General features: G+C 44.5%; 6 protein-coding genes and 1 pseudogene across 8 annotated transcripts in view; 1 reads left to right on the top strand and 6 right to left on the bottom strand.

Moving 5' to 3' along the window:
• The window catches only part of Cow (Proteoglycan Cow), a 46860-nt gene that overhangs the window by 6418 nt on the left and 15949 nt on the right, over positions 1-24493 (top strand).
• Positions 5289-8361, bottom strand: LOC110191243 (aminoacylase-1-like; annotated as a pseudogene). The gene is made up of 4 exons (XR_015272632.1): positions 8223-8361; positions 7676-8167; positions 7202-7614; positions 5289-7145 (listed from the first exon to the last, which is right to left on the bottom strand). The product of XR_015272632.1 is annotated as an aminoacylase-1-like (transcript).
• On the bottom strand, positions 8568-9640 carry LOC147643054 (uncharacterized). The gene has a single exon (XM_086837032.1). The coding sequence runs from the start codon at positions 9638-9640 to the stop codon at positions 8594-8596; it is 1047 nt and encodes a 348-aa protein (XP_086693158.1). The 3' UTR covers positions 8568-8593.
• LOC110191244 (aminoacylase-1A-like) lies at positions 9736-11444 on the bottom strand. Its single transcript, XM_020962023.2, has 4 exons — positions 11264-11444; positions 10719-11210; positions 10242-10659; positions 9736-10184 (listed from the first exon to the last, which is right to left on the bottom strand). The coding sequence occupies exons 1-4, from the start codon at positions 11352-11354 to the stop codon at positions 9980-9982; spliced, it is 1206 nt and encodes a 401-aa protein (XP_020817682.2). The 5' UTR covers positions 11355-11444; the 3' UTR covers positions 9736-9979.
• LOC110191246 (aminoacylase-1) lies at positions 11829-13357 on the bottom strand. Its single transcript, XM_020962026.2, has 4 exons — positions 13196-13357; positions 12651-13139; positions 12170-12587; positions 11829-12114 (listed from the first exon to the last, which is right to left on the bottom strand). Exons 1-4 carry the CDS (start codon positions 13284-13286, stop codon positions 11910-11912), a joined length of 1203 nt encoding a protein of 400 aa, XP_020817685.1. The 5' UTR covers positions 13287-13357; the 3' UTR covers positions 11829-11909.
• On the bottom strand, positions 13959-15477 carry LOC110191242 (aminoacylase-1-like). The gene is made up of 4 exons (XM_020962021.2): positions 15305-15477; positions 14760-15251; positions 14285-14702; positions 13959-14228 (listed from the first exon to the last, which is right to left on the bottom strand). The coding sequence occupies exons 1-4, from the start codon at positions 15393-15395 to the stop codon at positions 14024-14026; spliced, it is 1206 nt and encodes a 401-aa protein (XP_020817680.2). The 5' UTR covers positions 15396-15477; the 3' UTR covers positions 13959-14023.
• Positions 15709-18064, bottom strand: LOC110191245 (aminoacylase-1-like). 2 transcript variants are annotated; one of them, XM_086837028.1, is made up of 6 exons: positions 17915-17932; positions 17404-17437; positions 17194-17293; positions 16599-17090; positions 16113-16530; positions 15709-16045 (listed from the first exon to the last, which is right to left on the bottom strand). In XM_086837028.1, exons 3-6 carry the CDS (start codon positions 17279-17281, stop codon positions 15841-15843), a joined length of 1203 nt encoding a protein of 400 aa, XP_086693154.1. In that variant the 5' UTR covers positions 17282-17293; positions 17404-17437; positions 17915-17932; the 3' UTR covers positions 15709-15840. The 2 variants fall into 2 exon arrangements, with proteins under 2 accessions (XP_086693154.1, XP_086693153.1); XM_086837027.1 differs by lacking the exon at positions 17404-17437 and having other exon boundaries at positions 17915-18064.

Here is a 24493-nt window from a genome sequence, read left to right as displayed (position 1 = left end):
TGGAATATTTTCCAAGATAAATAATATTTAGGAACATCTTCCGTTGATGTTAACTTACATTTTCCGGTCTTGAGCAGATGATAAGGAAGCCCTTATCTCAGACCTTTACATAAATTTGCATGTATACAGCATACTCGAAGAAGAGACAAGTACTGGGGTAAAGTGAAAAGGTTGGATTCAACCCAAAATTAAGTCAAGAGAAATTCTCTTGACGTACGCGGCGTATACGTAATGCGTGAGGCGTGAGGCATGAGGCGACGACCTTGCTTTTCAGTCTGTTTGGCAGACAACTTGCCGGCGGCCATTGGCTTCGAGTTGAGCCTGCCTTTATGCTCCTTACATAAATTTCGAAGAAAAACTCATCTTGATATTGACTTTGTCGACGAACATTCTTGACATTACAATTTGCTATATTAAATTTCACTTCATGTTGTGATTGGCATTTGACATGGCTTTGGCTTGGGCTGTGGCCAAAAGGAACCTCATATAGGAAACTCACAGCAGGATTTCTGAAGCCAAGAGAGAGATGATGAAACCAAAAGCGGGGAAAATGTTGTAGGGGAAAAAGTTGATTTAATATTTCAGCTGCAAGGTGCCACGGAAAAATTAAAAGCAAGATAAAGGGATTCGGCATGGACGTTAAACGAAACGACTTTTGGGGGATGGGAGTGAAGGTCTTGAGGTATAGCGCACATAAAACTTTCTGCCAGGACCAAAATGTCCTCGTGCCTCGTGCTTGTCTCTCCCTCTCTCTCTTTGTGTGTGTGTTCGTACGCATTACCATAAATAAATTATAACGTTCGCTACTTCGACTGTGAGTTTATAGCTTGTATGCGATAACTCAGGCACACACAAACTCTCACATACATTCTCGGCGAGTTTTAGGATCCTTTCGAGAGAGAGAGAGAGAGAGAAAGGATAGAACGAGCAGGGAGACAGATAATAACAGTTCGCAAGTCGAAAATGAAGAGGAGGCAGGGTCTCCTCCACAGGATGTAACACTTTGGGCTACAGAGAGAGGGAGCGGGCCCGAAAGCGATAATAATTTACGGCACAAGAGCAAAACACAATGGAGGTCTGCTCTCTGCGAAACGCAACCAAAAGCCAAAAACGAAACGTCGACTAAGGACACAGGCGCATAAAAGTTTTTATTCCATACACACACACAATGCGGGCCACAGAGAAATTGCAGCCAGCCGCAAAATCCTGCATACAAATTATGCAATTAGGCGGGTGAGGAGCATGAACGGCTAAAATTGAGACCAAGATGGATATTATGTTCTTAAAAAACTAAAAGCTCTGGCAAAAGTTTTTCCGCCAGTTATCAAATTCGGAAAATTGTCTTCACATCCACTCCACATCTCTTTCTTCGCAGACAAGTCACTGCCGCCGTGTCCCTGGAAAATAGTCAAAAATCCCTGACAAATTGTCAACGAAAGTTTATTTCTCTGGCGAAAGTTGGAGTTTGGGTTTCTGCCAAACTTTTCGCTGGCTATAACTGCTGACAGTAGTAAAAATAATATTGCGTATACGCAGCGTTTGCCAGCGGCTAAGGGCAATGATGAAATGCCTCTTGGGGGCCAAAAGCAAACACTGTAAGTGAAACGACGGCCAAAAAAATGATGCCGAGCTGAATGGGACAAAAGTGCCAAAAAGTTTTCCATTCAAGTTGCAATTAGCTGGCGGACTTTGAGGGCACCAAAAGCCCAAAGAATCTGGCTTAGATGAACCAAGTGCTGCCGGAACAGACAATGACAAGTGGGAAAAACAGGTCTCAACTCGAGCAGAGAGCATCGCAGTTGATTGACTTTCTGTTTGGCAGGAAGCCGAGCGAGCTATACATGGCACTCTATGCCAATCACTGAGAAAGGGAAAATTACATTTTTTATTTCAGCTTCATTTTGCATTTTCGTGGCAAATTCAATTGCAGCTGCTTTTGCCACTTCCTGTTGCACTTTGTTACGCCACCGTGCCACTCCGCAGCCACTCCACAACCACTCCACACCACTCCTTCTTCCACCACCACATTCTTTTGCTCGGTTTCAATTAGATGCCCTCGCTATCTGGCTCTCTACCCGCCCCACTTCCGGTTCCTCGCCCAGCCCAAAGTTGGCTTCAAAGTTTATGCAAGTATTTCCCCGTATCTGAGCCAGCACCAAAAAAAACAAAAACAGAAACAGAAGCTGTAGCTGCAGCTGAAACAGCAGCCAAAAATACTTATTGCTCGCGAATAAACGGAACGGCGACTGCAAGTACACAGACAGACGGCGAAAAGGGGCTAAAAAATAAAAAGCCAGCGAACGGAAATGAAATTGCAATTGGTGGCCCACACAGACGACGCCAAGTCGCGAAGCGTTGATGCGCAGCAAGAGCTGAAGGAAAATGGCAAGTTTGCTCTGCTTTTGCATGTTTTTCCCTGTTTCACCCTGTTTTTCCCTGTTTTCCTTTTTTAGCTTGGCTCGCAATGCCATTTCCGGTACGGTCTCATATTGCGCCTTGGCGTATGCAATAAAGTTTGCACAGCGACAGTGAAAGAAAGGAGCTACAGGCGAACTTCCAAGATTCGAACCGACATTCAATAGCAAAGAAAACATTAAAACCAAGAATGAAATCTAACTTCGAGAAGCCAAAGGGTGAATACCTATCAGAAAATCGGAAATATGGGTATTCTAAATATATTAAAATGATATTTTGATATGCTAATTTTGTTGGGTAAATCACAGTTTTTCAAATATCATAACTAAGCCAAAAATCCATTAATTTTAATTCGGAAAATGTTTATGTGCTAGTTTTTTCAAGGTTAAAAAAACTGCATACTCAGTTTAAAAAAATAAAAAAATTAAATTTTTTGTGATCAATGAAAAGATTTTGAAAAAAAATCCATTTTGGCCGGACATAGCTTGATCGATTCAGCTTTTGATGCTGATCAAGAATATATATGATTTATAGGGTCGGAAACGACTCCTTCACTAAGTTTCACGCTTTCGACTGAAAGATAGGCTTTGCTTAACTATTTGGTACATAGAGCGCTCTCCTCTGCGATTCTCAAGTCTTATACTTAAGCAAGGCTATAGCTAGAGGAAGATTAGTTTTCTTCTTCTTCTTTTTGTGTGTTTTTTATATAAATTACTAATCTAGTGCTTGGTGGTTGATAGACTTTGATCAAGTGGATGTGGCAACCATGGCTAGATCGAGTCGGCTGTTGATGCTGATCAAGAATATATATGATTTATAGGGTCGGAAACGACTCCTTCACTAAGTTTCACGCTTTCGACTGAAAGATAGGCTTTGCTTAACTATTTGGTACATAGTGCGCTCTCCTCTGCGATTCTCAAGTCTTACACTTAAGCAAGGCTCTAGCTAGAGGAAGTTTAGTTTTCTTCTTCTTTTTGTGAGTTTTTTATATAAATTAAGCTTCTGACTAAAATTATAATACCCTACAAAGATATGTATTTGTAAAAGTTTACGCTACAAACATTTTGCTTACATATATATGTATTTATTTTTCGACAGTATTTAATTTAAATATGCAAAGCAAAAAAAAATATTCTCAAACTAAAGAGTACAGAGCAAAGAGTAAATATTGGTATTGAGAAAAGTAATTTAGTTAGATAGTCTTTACAACATATTCCCACACTAAGGTTATGCCAAGATATTTACTAAAAGCAATTTCAAAGTTATGCAGACAAAATTACATGAAGCTTCGTGGCATTTTGTCCCCAAAATTCAACAGAATTCAGGAATTTCCAACTAACAAAAGTTGAACTCCAAGTGTGGCTAGATTTTAAGCCAGGCAACCCTATGGTAGGGACACGCTTCACCATTTCAGCCATGGCCGCAAGGGCTTAATCAGGCGCAACTTTTTAGAAGAATTTTTCCCCAGAACCGCTCTTAATGTCACACACACACACACAGCCACACCCAAGTGTATAGCGGGTACCCACACAATCACGCACTAGGACTATAAAGGATATGAAGCTATAGCTGCACACAGGAGCTCATTAGTTGGGCGGTAGCGGCGCTTAAGCTTAAGCTGCGAGCGTAGAAATTGTGCAGCTTTGGCGCTAAACAAGTTAATTAGTTTGCCGCTCTCTCTTTTTTTCGCAATTTGCCGGGAGTTGGGCTTAACGACAAAATAAATTATTTGCCACACACACACACATAAGCGCCATGGAGACTTCAATTGACTTTATTAAGCGTGTGGATGCGAGTGCGAGTGCGTGTGGGCGTGCTTGGGCTTTAATGACACTTTTCAGTCAGCTGCCGTTGCCGCAGCTTCAACTTACGTTTATTATCCCGGCGACAGGAAGCTATATCCTTGCACAATGGAGGGCTAAGTGTTTGAGTGTGAAGTGCAGAGGCGTGGCAAATGGGATCTCATCTAGAGCCTGACTTTGATCTACGGCATATTAACCTCCTCCACTTGGTGAACTTTTCTCGCTTTCTTTCTCATTTCTTTCCTAATTCAAAATTAATTTTCATGTCGTCAAGGAAGCCAGGGAGGAGCATCCGCAGCCTGTCCTGGTCACCTGTGCGGCCCACGGTGCAGCTGTGGCAACATTAGGAGACAAGGCAGCGCAATTGCCTCTGTGTCTCATAAAAACACTTTGTTGTCCCCAGCCAAATGTATGGGCCATACTTGGCATGGCGCTACAAAGTACACTTGGCCCAAAGAATATGGGGAAAATTATATTTAGAATCAAGATTCAAACTTATTACAGGAAATCGAACTGGAAATCGATCATAACAAAGCTATAAAAGGTGGTTATTTCATTTTAATAACCTTTTATTTAAAACCCTTTCTGAGGTTTATGAATACTATAATGTTTTCAGTGTACATATGTACTCCAAAGGGGAGGCCATCACAGATACAAGCCAGAGCTCGTTTAATCTTGGATTTTAATTGCACGGCCATAATGTTCATGAGGCTTCCCAGCTCAGGACATCGAGCCGCAGCAGTCACAAGTAAATTGAATTTAATTAGGAACGAGTTTTTTTCATTGTGATTGTTGTTTTGGGTTTTATTCGTCATAAACTTCGGAGGGCAATAAAAAATCGCTGCTGCCGTCAAATGCAAATGAAAGCTGCTTCGAGGAGGAATCCTTAAAGGCATCACCAACTTCTGGAGGCTCTAATTAGTGTGAGTGGGCCATTAAGAATCTGCTCAGGTTCGAGGCATGTGCAGTGGCTTAAAGTTTTTCCACTGAGTGTAGGGCAAAGAAATTAAAATTGAAATGTAAAAGTTGCCAAACTTTTCCCCGCACACACACACACACACACACGGGCACGCTGAAATTTAAAATGCAAAGCAGAACCGAGGAGGAAAAAGGAAATTCTGGTTCCAGCAGCCAACAGCCGGCTCCAAGCACCCAGAACTTGCCTTCAAGAGGGCTCGTGGCAGGTGGGCTGCAAAAACTTGCTGCACATTAAGTGCACTTTTGGGGGGACCAGACAGGAGGCGACGGAGGGCGAAAAACAGCGGGCATGGATGCCCTGCCAACTGCCAGGAGCTCATTAAAAGTAAAAATGATATGCATTAAGTTGCCGGGCGTAACGAGAGCGTTAAAGGGGCTGGACTGCACTCATTATGCCAAACTGACGCCACTAATGGTCAGTGTTAATTGCGTGGAAGGCATTTGGCATGCAGTGCTCAGTGCCCATACCCCAACACCACCTTGCCGCCACCAGCCTGACATTTCGCCTGATAAATTGTCATAATTCCTGGCCGCACAAAGGACAGGTCCCTGGGCACTCTCTTGGTACCCCCCCATCAATACATATTTCATTGCCCTGACACATGCATTAACATGTCTAATCGGCACGCACGGGTCACAGTTGCAGCCAAAACAGAAACTGGCCAAAAGGGAGGGGGGGCTTTTGGGGTAGGCAAAGGGACGCTTTTGAGAGAGCACGTAGCCATTATTCATTCTGCGGCCCCAGCATAATTTATTGCCCTTGGCACCACTCACATGTCAGGCATTCCAAAGTGCTGCCCAACTGACAATTTGCACAGACTGACATGCAGGAGTTTAGCTCCTCCGAACCCCCCCATTGGATGGGGGCCTTAAAATTTATTTCGTTTGACTAACTGACAAAACTCACTCCCACCTGTCTTGCCGCTTGGTAACAGTGTCTCGCAAAACTCGCTGTACGATGCTGTCACATCGATGACAGCCCTTAGTCCAACAAACTGAAAGGGCCAACGGGGCGTATGCGCTATGCGGCAACAAAATCCACCGTGGGTGTGAGTTCCCTGCAGTTCCTGATGGCCTGCCAGGAGGACATTTTCGCCACAGAATACCGGTGTTTTGTTACTAGCTGTGTCTCAGAAGCAACGGGCTCCCGCACCTAAAATCCCCTGTGGATTAGGGATTAAGAGTCGATTACTCAAAGTCCGGTTGAAGTTAATGCTGCCAGCTAAGTGATACCGCCTACTTTAAGTTGCATTTTTAAATTATTTATCACATAATTTATTCAAAGTGAACATTAAGAGATGTGTGTGCCAACGATTCCCAAGTGTCCTTATGGAAATTGGACAGTAGTTAAGTGTTAAACGATTGAAAATGTATTCTTAAGAAAATGGGAAATCCAAGTAGGTTCAATAAACTCAAACAGGAATGTATTTTCTTACAATTATTGCCCGGTATAGACAGGAGGTAGGTTTCACTGACACTGACCACACCTTTGTCTAGACAGAAGCTAGTATTAATTTCCTTAAAGTACATATATAGCTTATAGCAGCACCGGTAAACCCTGACTTTCCTCGATTTCCTCACCCAGCAGTTAGGCAATGTAAACAAATTGCAGGGGTTAACAACCCTTCGATAAACAGCTCTTCTATGACGGATGAGTTTATAACCCTTTCAACCCTCAAAAACTAAATTTTAAACACGGAAATTCTTCCTTTAAAAGAAATTAAGTCATTCTTTATTAGGCTATACTAGACCTCAGAGAGATTGCGAATAATCTTCTTGTATACCTGAATTCCATTCAAGTACATATCAGCCTGCAAAAATTCATCATGATCGTGGATTAGAACAGGAGTATTTATGATAGGAGAGAAGCCAATGGCTGGTGTTCCCTTCTCCCGTATAAAACGACAATCAGTGGCCCCGAAGCATACAATGGGCTTTATCTTAAGTCCACTGAAATATAAAGAAAATAAAATCAATTTCTTATGTCTAAGTCCAAACATACTCACAGTTCATCTGTGGCTTTTTTAAAAGCCAACCAGAAGGGGTTCGAATCGTCCAGCTTAGTGGGTGCCACATAAGATTCCTTTTGCAGGAAGTCCATCTCAATCCCTCCGCCCGCCTCCGCACACCATTCACGGATCTGCTTCTCAAAGGAAGCCAAGTCCAGGTTTATGGACAATCGCATATCGAAGACGGCCTCAAAGAGCGGTGGAACCACATTGCTCTCCGCCACTCAACTGGGTGAGATTCACAGTGGTGACATCACCAATGTCCAAGTTCTGGTCGCCTTTCAGTCGCTGATTCTGTGACTCACGGAATTCCAATAGTTTGTTCAACACATAGTTAAGCTTCACACCGGCGGTGTTGGGCAGCAAAAGAGAACCATGCCCAGAGGTTCCACTAACCTTCAATTTCAAAACTGGAATAATTGGAGTTTGATGAGCTTTCTGTCAGAACTAGAACTCAAGGACTACACTCACCCCATCGAATCCGCTCGGCGTAGAAAAGCAAATGTACATCACTCGGGCTTGTGGCTCCTTCGTCCATGCTAAATCCCACATTCATCTGTTTGTAGTAGTCTGTTTTCACAAACTCTGCGACTCCAAGCACACCACCCGTCTCCTCGTCAGGATTAAAGGCCACATAAACAGTACGCTTCGGCTGAAATCCGCTGGCTTTAAGCAGGCGAATTGCTCCGAGATACTGAGTGCCCACCGATTTCATGTCCTGAGTACCTCGGGCAAAGATCCTGCCCTCCTTATCCAAGTGGGCGCTAAAGGGTTCATGGGTCCACTTGTCCGGAAATACGGGCACAACGTCCATATGGGAGTTCAGGATGATCGAAGGTAGCTCTGGAGAGGTTCCCAGCCATTTGATGATTACCACAGGTTTTGACTCAACTGCTGGATAGACCACATCCACGGGGAGTTCCAGGGAATCCGCCTGACGCTTTATAAATTCCACACAGGCAGCTAATAGGAAACTAATTAGGGACTCTTGGGAAATCAGTTAACTGTAAAGCCTTACTATAATCAATATCAGGATGCACGGAAGGAATCCGCAAGTATTCACGGAATATTTGAATTTCCTCATTATTTTCCCATTTCTCAAGAGTCATGCTGGTGGAATTTCGTTGCTAATAATGTGAACGCAAAGAGGAATAAACGGCGATTAAACGTTTCAAGTTAACTACTGCCTTTATACCCTTGTATCTTATACGATTTAAATGATAATCGGGTTATCTTATCGACTAAAGTACCAGCGTTTATTAACGAAGCCAGAGGAAGGTATGAGAAGAAAGTAATTAGGAGGAGTTTAGTTTAGTTTTCTTTCATGCCAATACCCACACGTTAATAACGACAAATATATATCTTGACTTTAAATTTGTATATTCTTTACTACCAATTGAGATATAGAGAGCGAAGTCCAAGAATCGGTGTACTATGCTGATGCAATGGACCTGTTCGCGTTACAGGTGCATAATTCCATCTTGCCTGGGACGGAACCCTCTGGGAACCTCTGCTGGAGCGCCGAGAAGCAACGCTGCTGCGTCGGGAGTGCGTGGTGCCTTCAGCCCGCATGTTGCCATCCTCGGGTTGGGTTGAGGCTTCCGCGGTCTCCTCGGGTTCCACTCTCCGGCGAGTGCAGAAGATCGGCGGGGCCTGTTTTTTCGCCGGCGGCTGTTTCTTCTGCTCAATGATGCCTTTGGTGCTCTTGGTAATCTTCTTGCGGCGCTTTTTGCGAGTCACCGGATTATTTTTCTCGGTGGTCACCTCTTGGTATGTGTGGCTCAGCTGCCAGAACTCCCTGGCACCGCGGAATCTCCGAAGCCGTTTGTCTTGCTCCAATATATCGGACACCAGTTGGAACAGGCTCACATTCCCTATGAGTGCAAGGAGTCCCTGCAGGTTCACCGGACAGATGCTGCGGCTATTGAGTTGCTGCAGCATGTCCAGAAGTTGGCTTCGCTGTTCGGGTACCAGCACTGTGACCATGAATATCAGGCGTATCAGCTTGTAGGAATTGGTCTTGTCCAGCGGATTGATCGGTTGCCCGCAGCGGTCATGCAAGCTGTCGTAGATGGTCAGGTCGAGGAGCTCCGTGTATGGTGACTTTACGTTCTCCATCACAGACCAGACACGTTCGCGTGGATATTGGCACACCGGTTTGATCTCGTCACAGGCCAGGCGGAATAGCGTGGCCAAAATCTGGAATTGGTTGATTTTGAAGAGGCAACTCAGCGCATCCACTATGTACTTGTTCCGGATATAGTTGCTGCACAACTGTTGCTTTGGATACTGACTGCACAGCTCGCACACGGATGTGGTACTGCAACAGTAGTGTTTTTTTGCCGGAAGCAGGTCATCAGGGGTCTTCTGGCAAGCAGGGCGACAGCATGTCGATGGATTGCAACTCGTACAGCATTCCGGCGGAGCAGAGCACATGGTAGCCTCCAGTCTCCAGTCTCCTGGTACGTATAACTTACAATTTTAAATGGCTCCAGGAAGAGTTGAAAAAAACAAGGATCGACGAAGAATTTTAGCTAGTGATTCAACACAGAGTTTAAGCTATTTACTGATAATAACTCATAATAATAAAAACTAGGCCAACTTCGTTTCAAAATAACATAAATTCGCATAGTTAAGTATGAGCCATGGTTTTTATTAAAGTGCATTAGTTTCTTCGTATCTCTTTTATATCTTAAAGATTAAAAATGTATCTGATAAGATTCGTTGGTACATAAATCTGGCACACGCATGTTTTTTATCGGACCCTCTTTATTATTATACTTCAGCCAGATTGCGAATTATCTTCTTGTAAACTTCAATGCCATTCAAATAGGTGTCTGCCTGCAAGAACTCATCATGATCATGGATCCTCACTGTTGTATTTATGATAGGTGAGAACCCAATGGCGGGGGTTCCCTTTTGCCGAATAAATCGGCTATCGGTGGCACCCGGACACACAATGGGACGGATCTTCAAACCTCTGAAAAATAACAAAGATAATTTCTAATCCTAAATACCAACAAAAGTGTGTACTCACAGTTCGTCGATGGCGGCTTTCAAAGCTACCCAGTAGGGATTCGAGTCGTCCATCTTGGTGGGTGCCACATAGGGTTCCTTTTGGAAAAAGTCGATCTCGATGCCACCACCTGCCTCCTCGCACCAGTCACGAATCTGTTTTTCGAAGGCCACAACATCTACAGTAACGGCAAGTCGCATGTCGAACACTGCCTCGAAGAACGGTGGCACCACATTGCTCTGGACTCCGCCGCTCAACTGGGTGAGATTCACGGCAGTCACATCGCCTATGTTGATGCTGGAATCTCTCTCCAGGTGCTCCACCTGCGAGGTGCGGAACTCTGTCAGCTTATTTACCAAGTAGTTAAGCTTCACGCCAGCAGTGTTGGGCAGCAACAGAGAGCCGTGACCGGAGGTTCCACTGACTTTAAGCTTGAGTCCTTCCGAACAGGGAAACGGCTCAGTGATTAGTCCAACTTGGAGCATATTCCAAACTTACCCCATCGTAGCCGCTCGGCATAGAACAGATGGTGCAAATCGGTTGCGCTGGTGGCTCCTTCGTCCAGGCTGAACCCCACATTCATTTGCTGGTAGTACTCCGTTTTGACAAACTCCGCCATTCCCAAGACTCCGCCAGTCTCCTCATCTGGGACAAAGGTCACGTACACGGTCCTCTTGGGTTGGTAACCACTGGCCTGGAGCAACCGAATAGCCCCGAGATATTGAGTGCCCACCGACTTCATATCCTGAGTGCCCCGGGCATAGATATTGCCCTCCTTGTCGATGTCGGCGGCGAAAGGATCATGGGTCCACTTGTCCGGAAACACGGGCACCACATCCGTGTGAGAGTTGAGAATAATCGAAGGCAGTTCCGGCTGGCTTCCCAGCCACTTAATGATCACTATTGGCTTCGATGGACCTGCTGGACAGACCACATCCACGGGGAGATTCAAGGAGCTAGCCTGACGCTTCAGGAACTCAACACAAGCAGCTAAAAAGATTGGATACTTAGAAGGATTTAAATATATTTAGAATATATCTTACTGTAATCAACATCAGGGTGTACGGTTGGAATCCGCAGGTATTCTCTGAAAATTTTAATTTCCTCGTTGTCTTCCCACTTTGCTGAGCTCATTTTGGTATTAACCTGTTTAGTAATCTTGTCTCTGGCAATGATACTCAACGAATGAGAATGGTTTGAGGTATACTGGTCTTATATATATTAGGTCTATCCTTATTTAAGATTTAAGTTCAAGGCCTTTAAGAGATTGTAAAATGGGTTTTGTGGTTGAGATAATAACAGCTTTATCAACGAAACCGCAGTTCTATTACCGACATAAAAACCACTTGTCTAGGAAGTCCCCAAAAACTGTGTTATCTCCACTACGAAGTAAGAACTGGGTCGTATTTCTGGATAAATAGATTCTGTTTCTACCAAGAATGATCCATCACCTCGGTTCTGATTGATTGTTTTCGCTTTATAATGGGTTTAGTGGGTTTATAGACTCTATAGTGTGTATCTTCTATTATTTGTGTATTCCTTAGATACAAGTTGATATCTCGTAGCGAAAACATATTCGTTTAATAAAACCAAGATTAGATAGGGGAGTTTGGTATTTTCATACCAATTTGTGCACAACTGATCAATCTTTAATGCGATAAGGTTTCCATTCTATATTTCGAATTATTTTCAGACTTCGGCCAGGTTGCCAAGAATTTTCTTGTATATTTGAATACCCTTCAAATAGGTATCAGCTCCCAGAAACTCGTCGTGGTCGTGGATTCGCATGGTGGTGTTCTTGATGGGTGAGAATCCGAGGGCAGGAATGCCCTTAGCACGAATGTTCCGGCTGTCGGTGGCTCCAGGACAGACAATTGGGTAGATTTTCAGGCCACTGAAATACATTTTTGGTTATTAACTGCAAAGGAACAAAAAAGATTCAAGCTTACAGCTCATCTGTGGCAGCTTTGAAGGCGAGCCAGAAGGGATTCGAGTCGTCGATCTTGGTGGGTGCCACATAGGGCTCCTTCTCATCGAAGGAGATCTCAATGCCGCCACCCGCCTCCTCGCACCAGTCATGGATCTGCTTCTCAAAGGCAACCACATCTAGGGTGATGGACAGTCGCATGTCGAAGACAGCCTCAAAGTGCGGGGGCACCACATTGCTCTGGACTCCGCCGCTCAGCTGGGTAAGATTGATGGTGGTCACATCACCGATGTTGATGGTCTGATCCCTGGCCAGTCGCTGGACCTGCGAGTCCCGGAACTCCATGAGTTTGTTCAGCACATAGTTCAGCTTCACGCCGGCGGTGTTAGGGAGTAGCATCGAGCCGTGTCCAGAGGTGCCACTGAAGTTCAGTTTAAGTCCTGCAGAGGATTGGAATCTTTGTTAGTTTTTCCCTCAATTTAGCCAGGGTTGTGTAAGCTTACCCCAACGCATACGCTCGGCATAAAAGACATAGAAAAGATCGATTTCGCTGGTGCCTCCCTCATCCAAACTGAAACCCACATTCATGTTGGCATAGTACTCCGTTTTGACAAACTCCTGCATGCCCAGCTCGCCACCAATCTCCTCGTCCGGCACAAAGGTCACGAATATGGTACGCTTGGGCTGGACACCGCTGGCCTTCAGCAGGCGAATAGCTCCTAGATACTGAGTGCCCACCGACTTCATGTCCTGTGTGCCGCGGGCATAGATGTTGCCCTCCTCATCGATGTCGGCGGCGAAGGGATCATGGGTCCACTTTTCGCGGAACACTGGCACTACGTCCATGTGGGAGTTCAGGATGATCGATGGCAGCTCCGGCTCTGTTCCCAGCCACTTAATGATCACCACTGGCTTGCCCTCCACAGGATGAATGACATCCACGGGCAGATCCAGACTATGGGCCTGTTTCTTAAGGAACTCCACGCACTCGGCTGCAAGTTTTCATCATTTTGAGAAATGTCTTAAGGATCTCCTATGCTTTTCTTACTGTAATCCACATCTGGCTGCACGGTGGCAATGCGCAAGTAGTCCCGGAAAATCTTAATTTCCTCGTTGTCCTCCCATTTTTGTGAGCTCATTTTGGGGCGATGTTGATTCCGTCAGCGATCCAACTCGAATGTGCAGCGCTCGGCGAGCTATGGGCTTATACAGGTATTTTCGTGGTTTGATTTTGCTTTTATGGCCTTGGTTTTTAATTATTATCAAATAATGAGCGCGCTATCAGCAACGTCGCTTACTGTTTCCAAAATGATAACCACATGTATTCTAGGTTAAAAAATACTCCCAAAACAAATGTCTGATAGCAAACGGTGGCCATATTCGATATTGTTCAAATAAATCCAGAACAAGCTTTATTCACCGAAGTTTATGTACCCTTAATTATTTTACAGCACCTCATGTTTTTAAGTTTTTAGAGTTTTACATATATTACATGGTTTTTCGCTTTGTTTTTTTAATATAGAATAATCTGTTTTATTTAAAATCAAATCACCATTAAAATTCCAACACTAATGAATGTGTAAAAAATTTTTGAAAACAAGTAAATCACCTTTATTATCAGCTATTTGTTTTATTTGCATCAATCGATATGATTTGAGGTAATCATAACACTCAAACATTTAATTTCGGTTATAACACTCATCGACTCAAAATATTACTCACAAAACTGATATGAAATTTAATGGTGATAAGGCAGCAAATCAAAGACTACTGGAATTGTATCGAGTTAAAGGTATTTAATTTTTTATTTAATTCATGTTTGATTCACAAGGTGTGTGTTTGTGGTATGAACCAAAGTCCAGTTCCACCGAATATTCTATGCGTCAGCAATGGCCGGGATGAGCTTCCTGTACACCTGAATGCCGTGCAGATAGGTATCGGCCCGCAGGTACTCATTGTGATTGTGCAGCAGCACCGGCGTGTTGTTAATGGGTGAGAAGCCCAGGGCCGGAATTCCGGCCTCCCGGACGTAGCAGCTATCAGTGGCTCCGGGAAAGACGCGAATGCGGGTATTCAGGCCGCTGAAATAACGAAAACATTATTAGCGAGAGCAACTCATTAAACCGTATCCCCTCACAGTTCATCCAGGCTCTGCTTGAAGGCCAGCCAGAAGCGATTCGAGGCGTCTATTTTGGTTGGCTCCACGTAGGGGCACTTTAGGATAAAATCCAATTCTACTCCGCCTCCAGCCTCCTCGCACCATTGGCGAATCTGCAACTCGAGCTCATTCACGTCCTGGGTAATGGCTATGCGAATGTCGAAGACTGCATCCAACTGCGGAGGAACCACATTGCTTTGCACTCCTCCGCTAAGCTGAGTAAGGTTTACAGTGGTCACATCACCAATGTCCAATGATGGGTCATTGGCCAGCCGTTGGACCTGGGAATCTCGAAATTGGAGTAGCTTTTCCGACACATACTGGAATTTCTCGCCCGGGGTATTCTCCAACAACAGCGAGCCGTGGCCGGAAGAGCCACTGAATTTCAGGCGAAGATCTATAGAAGCATAGGGGATTAGCGTCAAATTGGTATTTTCTATTCTCTCAAACTCACGCCACAGAGTGCGTTCCGCATAGAATATGGGATATGACTCGTCCTCGCTGGCAATGCCCTCATCCAAGCTGAAGCCCACATTCATGCGCCTGAAGTAGTCACCTTTCACCAGCGTAGCCATGCCCAAATCCCCGCCGGTCTCCTCATCGGGCACATAAGTCAGGTACACAGTCCTTCTGGGCTGGTAGCCACTGGCTTTTAGTGCCCGAATGGCAGCCAGATACTGACATCCCACTGACTTCATGTCCTGGGCTCCTCGTGCATAAATTCGACCCTCCTCGTCCATGCGGGCACCGAATGGGTCGTGGGTCCACTTTTCGGGAAACACAGGAACCACATCCATGTGCGAGTTCAAAATAATCGATGGCAGCTCGGGACTCTTCCCCAACCACTTCATTATCACCACAGGTTTCGATGGCAGGACAGGAATAACCACATCGACGGGCAGGTTAAGGCTATTGGCCTGTCGCTTTAGGAACTCCACGCAGGCAGCTGGAAATTAATATTAATAACGAATATCTTTGAAGGAACTATGAAACTCTTACTATAATCCACATTTGGATGAACTGTGGGAATACGCAAATACTCCTGGAATATTTTTATCTCCTCATTGTTCTTCCATTGCTCCAGGCACATTTTAAGTCTGAAGACTCTGCTGCAATAATCCAACTGTCTGGCAATGGGCGTTGTTGCTCGTTTTAAGTCCCAGTATGAATTGACTTCTGGACGTTATCATTTGTTGACTCTGAGATCACGGTTGATTATGAAGAGCTTGCATATTCCTTTATTTTCCATCTCCGAGTGCACAGAATCCGCCGTACTCTATTAATCCCGGAAAGTCAGGCGGCAACTTTGTTTACTCTGATACACACATTCGTGTGCTACTGTCTGATAAAATGAAAAATCAAATCCGTCAAACCGAGTGGACACATTTTTCGATAAGGAAATAAGTCTTTAAAATGTACTTTATTGATATGCCATTGGGACTTTGACCCAATACTCTTACAGAGCTTTAAAAACATATAATGAAAACAATATAAAAATGCACAATTTCGTTGTTTAAAATATTGGAATCAGTTCTTTAGGAGTCGGCCACAGCGGGAATAAGCTTCTTGTACACCTCAATGCCATGCAAATAGGTGTCGGCCTTTAGGAACTCATCGTGATCGTGGAGAAGAATGGGGGTGTTGTTAATGGGCGAGAAGCCCAGAGCTGGAATGCCTGCATAGCGCACATAACGACTGTCCGTGGCTCCGGGGAAAACTCGAACCCGCGTCTTAAGGCCACTGCAAAAAAATAGAAATAATTAAAATCAAAGCTAAAGTGTTGTTTCCAGCAGCTGCTCGTCCTTACAGGTCATCGAGAGCCTTCTTGAAGGCGAGCCAGTAGGGATTCGAGGCATCTATTTTGGTTGGCTCCACGAAGGGGTTCTTCATCTCGAATTCCAGCTCAATGCCGCCTCCAGCCTCCTCGCACCAGTCGCGAATCTGCTTCTCGAAAGCAGGAATGTCCACGGTCACAGCAATGCGAATATCAAAGACAGCCTCCAGCAGCGGAGGAACCACATTGCTCTGCACTCCTCCTCTTAGTTGGGTAAGATTCACAGTGGTCACATCGCCAATGTCTATGGAGGAGTCGTCGGCCAGTTTCTTGACCTGCGATTTGCGGAACTCCATCATCTTGCCTACCACATAGTTCAGCTTTTCTCCGGCTGTATTGGGCAGCAAGAGAGATCCGTGTCCGGCAGTGCCACTGAACTTGAACTTCAAGTCTGTTGGTATAAAGGGAAATGATTTATAATATCCAAATTTAAATGAATATGTAAAAAGTAAAACCTACGCCACAATGTGCGCTCGGCGTAGTACAGGGCGTAGGTATCATCCTCGCTGGAGATGCCCTCGTCAAAGCTGAAGCCTACGTTCAGCTTCTTGAAGTAGTCGCTCTTCACCAGTTCCCGCATGCCCAGGTGGCCGCCCACCTCCTCGTCCGGCACGAAGGTAAGGTAGATCGTCCTCTTTGGCTGATAGCCGGATGCCTTAAGGGCTCGCACAGCTCCCAGGTACTGGGTGCCCACACATTTCATATCCTGTGAGCCTCGGGCAAAGATCCTGCCCTCTGCGTCCATATCAGCACTGAAAGGGCCATGGGTCCATTTCTCTGCGAACACGGGCACCACATCGGTGTGCGAGTTGAGGATAATGGAGGGTAGCTCCGGCTGGGATCCCTCCCACTTGAGGATCACCACGGGATTCTGCTCATTCACCGGATAGATGACTTCCACGGGCAGGCCCAGGCTGGCGGCCTGGCGCTTCAAGAATTCCGTGCAGGCGGCTATAAATAGCAGACGTGTTTTATGGCAAGGTCATAAAGATCACGGCTCTTATCGTAGCTCCCATATAAATATGAGGTTTATCTACACATTTCGCAGACTCACTGTAATCCACATTCGGATGAACCGTCGGTATACGGAGATACTCGCGAAAGATTTGAATCTCTTCGTTGCTTTCCCACTTTGCACTCATCTTGAACTTGAACTAAATCGGATCGAAACAAAGAGATAAGAATTTTGCCGGTCAATAATTTCACTTATTTGTTTGTCCAAACAAAAAAAGCTCAGCGCTCAGCTGATTGATCTTCACCACACCTTTCTCAACACTAGATCGCGTACGACTGTGGGGCTGTGGTGAGAAGCGCGCGTTTAAATATCACCGATAAGAGCCGCCATAAAAATAAACCCAAGCAGAAAGTGGAACTTTAGGTCTTATCGTGCGGTTTTCGCTTATAAATCTTTTATCAAAAGCAATTGTTTACATTTTGGTGGCTAATCTAAATAAGTGTGAATATGGCTGGCATAAATATACACACATGAATCTTTAAAATCTTTAAAAAGTGTTACAAGTTTGATTAAAATATTCCATAGAGCATGGTTTTATGGCATTCTTTAAATGAATTATACTATTTGGATGTGCGGCACATAATTCGAAATTAATTTTAAGCTTAAATCAAATCCAATCTGCATCATTAAATATATACAAACATTACCTATTTTAAAAAACTATAATATAGTAAGAAATCTTAACTCAAAAAACATAAGAAAAAGAACCTAGGGCTCAAATTGGTAAACTTTTCATAGCTACCAGCACATGTTAACTCACTTTAAGCCTCATTTACTTGACTTTCCCTGCGGCTGACGGATTTATTTCCCTTGAATTGTGGCGAAAGTGCTTCGCATTGCCTTGGATTGATGATGGTTCTGCTTCTCCCTATTGGCCCGCAGCCAAGATTTCCGATTACCGACTCCGAATCGCATGCAATCACACTCCAATTCCAGTTGATTTGTTAATCAAGATGCAGGGCACACATTGGCACCCGCACTTCGGCCAACATATCGCCCAAAGCGGGGCCCTGTGAACAAGTTGCCAGGAGCCTTGGGGCCTTCACTGAACTCCCAATTTCGCATATTAATGTAGTTGCAATTGCACTTGCAGTGTGTGTGTCAAAAGTTTGTTTTTGATTTAGATTTTACGCTTGTTTCGGGCGTCGCTCCACAAAAACGTGTCAGGAAAAAATAGCTGAGCTCTCGAAATGTAAGCCAAAGCCCTGTGATTTGTTTGCTGTACACGAGAGAGGGAGTCGGGTTTTGGGGGGTGGGCCAAAGTTGATATTGTTTTAGTGTGTGTACTCGCAGAAAGTCATTAAAAGTTCATTAACAATGTTGCTGGGATTTTAATGGCGCACCAGCAGCAATAACAACAATAACAACTGTAAGCTACATATGTCTGCATTTAAAATAACATACAGGCACAACTTATACGCACATAAAGAAATATTGGTATTTCATTTTGAATAATTTATTTTATTCAACAAAAATACATTTTAATAAAAATGTAACAATTAATTAAAGTATTAAATCATTGGGAAACACTTTTATAAACATTGGAAAAATGAGGGAAACCGAAGTTTCTATACCCTTGCATACACAAATCCATCATATCTCAGTCTAAAATGCATTAATCTTATTTCCGAAAGCGTTCCCATGTTAGTTTTTATTAAGGTAATAAATCTGCTTACTAGATTTCAAGTTTAAAATTATTGTGAATTTTTGAAAATTTTAACGATGTAACCCCTTATAAAATTTCGAAAACTTTGTAAAAAAATTAATTCTTGCCGTACATAGCTAGATTGATTCGGTTATCAATGCTGATCAAGAATATATATTATTTATAGGTTCGGAAATAATTCCTTTACTTAGTTTTATGCTTATGAGTGAAATTAGAGAACCCTGAAATGTTATAAAAATGAATAATTATTTGACTAAATAATGAGAAAAAAGGTGTAGTTTTTAAAACATTTATAAAAATGTCCGAAAGTATTATTATAAAATATATTCAGTTCTAGAGTTATTTCTGTAATATTTCTCGCTGTGCACATAAGTCAAATAAATACACAAACTTCCTGCAGCTGGGCGATGTGGGCGTGGCTGTTTGTCAATGTTGCTGCTGCTGCTGCTGTGTCGACATGTTGTCACTGGGCAAATAAACTAAATGAAAATTTTGTATATTGTAACAATTATCCGAACAGCGCGCAGGGAACTGTTTGCGTTAGCTTTGTGTTAGCTTTGCTCCAGGATATGGGGCGCTTTTCCGGGGGAGAGTCCTAATCCGTTATAGGCGCTTTACCTGCTGCCCAAATTCCCGGAATATCCTTAAAAAGGAACAGAGTTTCGGCTTTCGGCATTCCATTACACTCTTTCTCATCCTTTTGCGATAAAATGCGACAGCAGGGAAATGTGTGCGGGCGGCTCAAGGACAATCCGGCGGGCATGCGTTCGCAACTCGCAAAGAGCTTCAATTTGTGTGCCAGGCATTAGGAGCATTCGCTTCATGGACACGGCTACAGCACAAAAAAAAAGCGTTGTGGAGCTCTCTCTCGGCAAGCACTTAAACGCACTGCACTCACTGTCGACATCGATATGCAAAAAAATAGAAAAAGTGCTGGCCAACAGTGCGTATGCGTGCTGCGTGCACAAGGCATAAACTATGAGAACCCACTCGAAAACCCACTTGCAGTCCAAAGTTGTGCAAATGTCATCAAAATATGTATGGTGCACTCGGGCTGAAAATACTGAGCAGGGCCATGCAAATTGGATGCAAGGGACACAAGGGAAAGCCTCTGTAAAAATGTGTGTTTACATAATTAGCAAATATAATTTAATTGATCGGCATTTAACGCTTGATTGACACTAATTGATATACATAATCACACATTTTTAAAATAAAAATCCGCCAGCTTAATCCATAACGCTGCAGTCTCGCATTCCATATTTCCATAATTCAATCCCTCGGACTCCTGTTTGCTTTGGCAATTAATCGCATTCGGTGTTCAATTATGCAGCTACCAATAGCCTGATGCAATAAAGCAAATCAAATATTTATTCAAATTCATGTTTGTGGTAGCACATTACAATTTTGGTATGGATTTCAGGCGGGGCAAATAATCAGTTTTGATGTTGCATAAATTAAATGGATTCGTATTTCGATTCGCATTCGCCAGCACATTCAGTGTGTAATTTAGTTCAGAATCGATTTGAATTTAGAAATTTTACATTTTCCCTTCCTGGGGCTTAACATTCTAAGGAAATCTTTGTGAAAGCTTTCCAGAAATCTCAATTTAAGAGAAGTTTATCTCTTAGTTTAAATGAAATAACTAAAATCCAAGTCGTAAGCTTAATTTAAACAGGAACATTATGAAATGCCATTAGGTTGAAGCTATCTAAAATATTTACAGAAATGATCTTAGAATGAATAGAATAGAGTAAGTAAAAGACGTATACAGAATAAATAACAGTCCTTAGGGACTCCTTACTCCAGCCTCTTGATGGTCTCTAAATACTTACCTTCTTTTGCTAAGCTTAAAGCTGCAGCTTAAGGCTTAAGTACAGCTGAATACGCCGGAATAATAAAGTCGGGTTGGCAAACAGGGCAAAAACTATTGCATACTTAAGAGCTGTCAGCGCCAGGGAACGCGTTCCTGAATGCGAAACCAAACCAAAGCACACAGATAAGGAGGCAACAGGCAACAGGCTCACCACAGCTCACATCCACAGGAATCGTAACGCACTTGGCAATTACCGCGACAGAGATTACAAAACCCGGCAAACACGAACGGCAAAAGCAACAACATCATCGGCCGGGGGCGAGATTTTCCGCAGCGCCATCAAAGCAAATAACACACAGAAGTTATGATAAATGCAGATGGAGCACGGCTAACGGCATTATTGCCTGTCATTTCTCATCAGCGAGCAGAACGGAAAGAGAGAGGCAGCAACAGCCGACTTCCGGGTGCCGCCGCCGCCATTTTTGCCGGTCTGTAATGGCTGTCAGGCGAGGGTGCGCCGTCTGAATGGCTTGTAATGGAAAAAAGGGGAACTACCCCCGCAGGGACTGGGGGGGGGGAGAGACCGACATAAGACATGATTCTTGCCTGCTTTTATTTTCTATTAAGCACAGACCTCTGCTTTTCCCTTTCGCCGCGTGAGCGATGAATTGCAATTTGCTAAGTTTTTGTTTGCTCTGTCTCGGCGACAGAGCTGCTGATGCAACTCGGAAAAACTTCATTTTCCGCTACTTCATCCGACTTCTCTCTTCGCTCCGTGTGTTCTTCCGGCGGTGCGACGATTTCTCGACAGCCACGCCCCCATTTGCACTTTCTCCGCAGCCGGACAGCTGCGCCTGATGTGTTTCAAAGAGTTGCAGAACCATTTCACTGACTGTCCCCTGCCGAAGCTAAGGTATTTTTAATTGTCGCTGTACACGGGAAAATAATAGTGCGGGAATTGAATTTAAAAAACAAAGAAATTTAAGAAAAAGCTTAAACTAATGGAAATTAAGCAACAATAATTTCATTTAATATCTTTTTCTGAGTATTAAATCACCAAGTCTTATATCGTATTGTCTTCATATAAGTTTGTATTTGTTATAGCTATGAAATCTTATTTTTCTCTGTACTTGACCCGTGTGTCAGGCAGTCGACCAGTGTCATTTCCAGCTATCTGGTTTCCTGTGAAACTAACAAAGCTGGCAAACTGGCAGCTGGCAAGAGCTCCTTCCTGGCAATCACATCTCGCCGTCTCACTTCCACTTGAACTACCATGACCGCCACATCCGCAGTCGGACTCACTGGACTCGCAGGACTTGCCTGCTAATGACCGCTGCTAAGTGCCTCGATTTGTGCAGTGCACTCCGCTTGACCATGGCTGCAATTAACTAATTGATTGAACTATTCAATCGGTGAAAATGCACGCCACTTTGAGGGCCGAAAACGACGAGCGAGTAGTGGGGCGGGACGGGGCAGGGTCGGAGAGCGTGACTGGGTGTGGCATGGTTATTAAAGGATTGCCATTTAAGGAGCAAGCAGGTCGGTTCGGTCAGCGCTTTGCCTCCTCTTCGCCTTCAGTCAGTGGCATATCTGTGGCCTTTGTGGCGTGGCCGGGGCACATTGCTCATGGTTGCTGAAAGCTTTGAAATGCCTCCCCATTAGCCGGCACAGAGGGCGTGGCCATCGCCCGCATCCAGGCCAAAGGAGTGAGTCCAGGCCAGTCAAGTTCCTATTTCTGGCTAAGTAATGCCTGACTGATTAATGGCCCCGGATCGAGGGACTGGCACATAATCGATTTTCCGCAATGCATTTAGTGCCGCCGGCTTCCTTCATATCCGGAATCCCGCCGGCATCTGGCCAGGCATAACTTTCCACCTTTATCCGGGCGTTCGCCCCACCTCGGCCAGCAGTGTTTATGCGCCCGGATTTTGTAGTAAACTTGTTTCAATCTCTGTAACCAAGGGCGAACAATTCCATTCCGGTTTCAAAATGCAGGCTGCATGACATAAAAAATGCCAGCAATCAGATGGTAACCACTACCAATCCCCCAGGAGAGCAGTGGCTTTTAGAGTGCCGTCCTCCTTTTTGTTCTTTTTTTGCGAGCGTGTTTATAAATACGAATTGCAAGCTTGTATCTGGCGGATGTCGGTGTGTAGCGAGTATCTCTTCCACATAGGTAAGCACATTTTAGTGGCCTTTGTTCGCCGGGATGTTGCTGCTTGTGTTTTTCCCCAGCCCCTAGCCAGTTGCAATTTGTTGCAATTTTTGCCTGTTTTGTAGTCGCCGCTGTTGCGAATGTTTTATGACTGCAATGCGGTTTCGTTTCAGTCCGGGCAGCTGCAGAATGCATTTATGATGCATAAACATAACGCCCCCAATGCCACACCCCCACACATGCTAGGCCTGGCAAGGATCCCCCCGGAACCTGCTCCTGCTGCTGCTGGTCGTGGCACGTTCCAGGTGCCCCATGTTTATTGTCCTGGCGGCAGGGACACGAAACTCCTGGGACACGCCATGGTTTATTTAATGCACGAATCGCATAATACTTTTTATTGCCTCCGACACAAATATTTGCGCTGCAATTTTGCAATTTTCCGTTTTAACGAATCACTCACGGCCAGGTCACGGCCCCCTTGCCCGCAATCTGATGTCCGTTTTGACAGCTGAACGTTATGGTAATTTAATTAACCATTAAAATGAGATTATTGTGTAATTTATGCATGTGACAGCGCCACTGACAGCTCATTTAATGAGTCTCCAACTGCGCCCACAACTAATGGCGGGTGGTTCTCGCTCCCGTTCGGGGTTGAGTAATAGCAATTAATTTTCCCACTCCCACTAACCGTTCCCATCACCCATCAGACCGGGGATTTGTTTGCCACGACTTCTTGTGACACTTTTGCCCCGAAGAATGCAATTTCCTGGCCCAAAGGCCAGGCCGGGGGCCCTCAGACAGACACTTCACAACTTTCGCAAAGCCCGGGCCCAGAGTCAGAACTAAGCCATATATTGATGGATTCACCCGCTGTGCCTGTGCCAGCCTCCTGCTGACCCGGACCCGGACCAGGAGGATCCGGATGCGGCAACGGATACGGCTCCGGAAATGTGGCAGCCCAGAGAGCCCGGACAGCCGGCTTAGCCGGGCGGTAATAGTAATAGGAATTGATTTACCATTTTGTGTGCACGAAAATGTGCAATTTATGTGCCCGCCAGAGCCTGAATACCATCCCGTCTGACTCAGCATGGATGATGGCCTGCGAGGATTGGGGACACCGACACGGACACGGACACACGTCCTATATATAGAGAGAGAGACACATAAATTCCCAGCTAATGCATTTTTCAAGTGGAGTGCATAATTCAGAGACCGGAGCTTCAGCCAGTCAGTCAGTTGGTCATTTTGCGGGCCTGTATTTAGCATATCAATGGATGGATACCCCTTCGCATTTCACCTCCTCCTCCTGTCTCCTCAATCTCTTGTGCTCTAATTGCGGCAAAACTATGGCACTGCAGACCCCAAACCGCGTTCATATTTTATTGATTGGCCGGAAGGCCAGAGCAAACCCCCATCATTGGCAGTCATTTGATGTCCGCTGAATAATTTACAACAATTTCCAGCGCGAAACGAGCAACGCCCAATTCCAATTTCCCCAAAAATTTCAACTGCAAAATAGATGGCAACTGGGGGGGAAATGCGGATTAAATGCGAATTTTTGCCTCCTCTTTGGTCCTTTTTTCCGCGCTGATTGCTGAATCGCTGAATGCGCCAATGAGTTATGTGCCATGGGGATATATACGCGTATATATTCAGAGACGATCGATTCCACTGAAATCTGCATGAATCAATGCATGAGTGG

This window comes from Drosophila serrata, unplaced genomic scaffold (genome assembly GCF_035046125.1).
Source record: "Drosophila serrata isolate PLE 108 unplaced genomic scaffold, ASM3504612v1 contig_295, whole genome shotgun sequence".
Classification (NCBI taxonomy): domain Eukaryota; kingdom Metazoa; phylum Arthropoda; class Insecta; order Diptera; family Drosophilidae; genus Drosophila; species Drosophila serrata.
This window is presented reverse-complemented; position numbering and strand designations above follow the sequence as displayed.

What these genes read in the sequence shown, in the direction of transcription:
- LOC110191242 (XM_020962021.2), bottom strand. Translation starts at nt 15,395, where the DNA reads ATGTGCCTGGAGCAATGGAAGAACAATGAGGAGATAAAAATATTCCAG. An exon ending in TCATCCAAATGTGGATTATA is followed by an intron (nt 15,252 to 15,304) that starts GTAAGAGTTTCA and finishes ATTAATTTCCAG; the next exon opens with CTGCCTGCGTGGAGTTCCTA. An exon ending in TGCGGAACGCACTCTGTGGC is followed by an intron (nt 14,703 to 14,759) that starts GTGAGTTTGAGA and finishes ATGCTTCTATAG; the next exon opens with ATCTTCGCCTGAAATTCAGT.
- LOC110191244 (XM_020962023.2), bottom strand. Translation starts at nt 11,354, where the DNA reads ATGAGCTCAGCAAAGTGGGAAGACAACGAGGAAATTAAAATTTTCAGA. An exon ending in ACACCCTGATGTTGATTACA is followed by an intron (nt 11,211 to 11,263) that starts GTAAGATATATT and finishes CAATCTTTTTAG; the next exon opens with CTGCTTGTGTTGAGTTCCTG. An exon ending in TGCCGAGCGGCTACGATGGG is followed by an intron (nt 10,660 to 10,718) that starts GTAAGTTTGGAA and finishes CCTGTTCGGAAG; the next exon opens with GACTCAAGCTTAAAGTCAGT.
- LOC110191246 (XM_020962026.2), bottom strand. Translation starts at nt 13,286, where the DNA reads ATGAGCTCACAAAAATGGGAGGACAACGAGGAAATTAAGATTTTCCGG. An exon ending in GCAGCCAGATGTGGATTACA is followed by an intron (nt 13,140 to 13,195) that starts GTAAGAAAAGCA and finishes GAAAACTTGCAG; the next exon opens with CCGAGTGCGTGGAGTTCCTT. An exon ending in TGCCGAGCGTATGCGTTGGG is followed by an intron (nt 12,588 to 12,650) that starts GTAAGCTTACAC and finishes AATCCTCTGCAG; the next exon opens with GACTTAAACTGAACTTCAGT.
- LOC147643054 (XM_086837032.1), bottom strand. Translation starts at nt 9,640, where the DNA reads ATGTGCTCTGCTCCGCCGGAATGCTGTACGAGTTGCAATCCATCGACA.
- LOC110191245 (XM_086837027.1), bottom strand. An exon ending in CGCCGAGCGCACATTGTGGC is followed by an intron (nt 16,531 to 16,598) that starts GTAGGTTTTACT and finishes TTATACCAACAG; the next exon opens with ACTTGAAGTTCAAGTTCAGT. An exon ending in AAGAAGGCTCTCGATGACCT is followed by an intron (nt 16,046 to 16,112) that starts GTAAGGACGAGC and finishes ATTTTTTTGCAG; the next exon opens with TGGCCTTAAGACGCGGGTTC.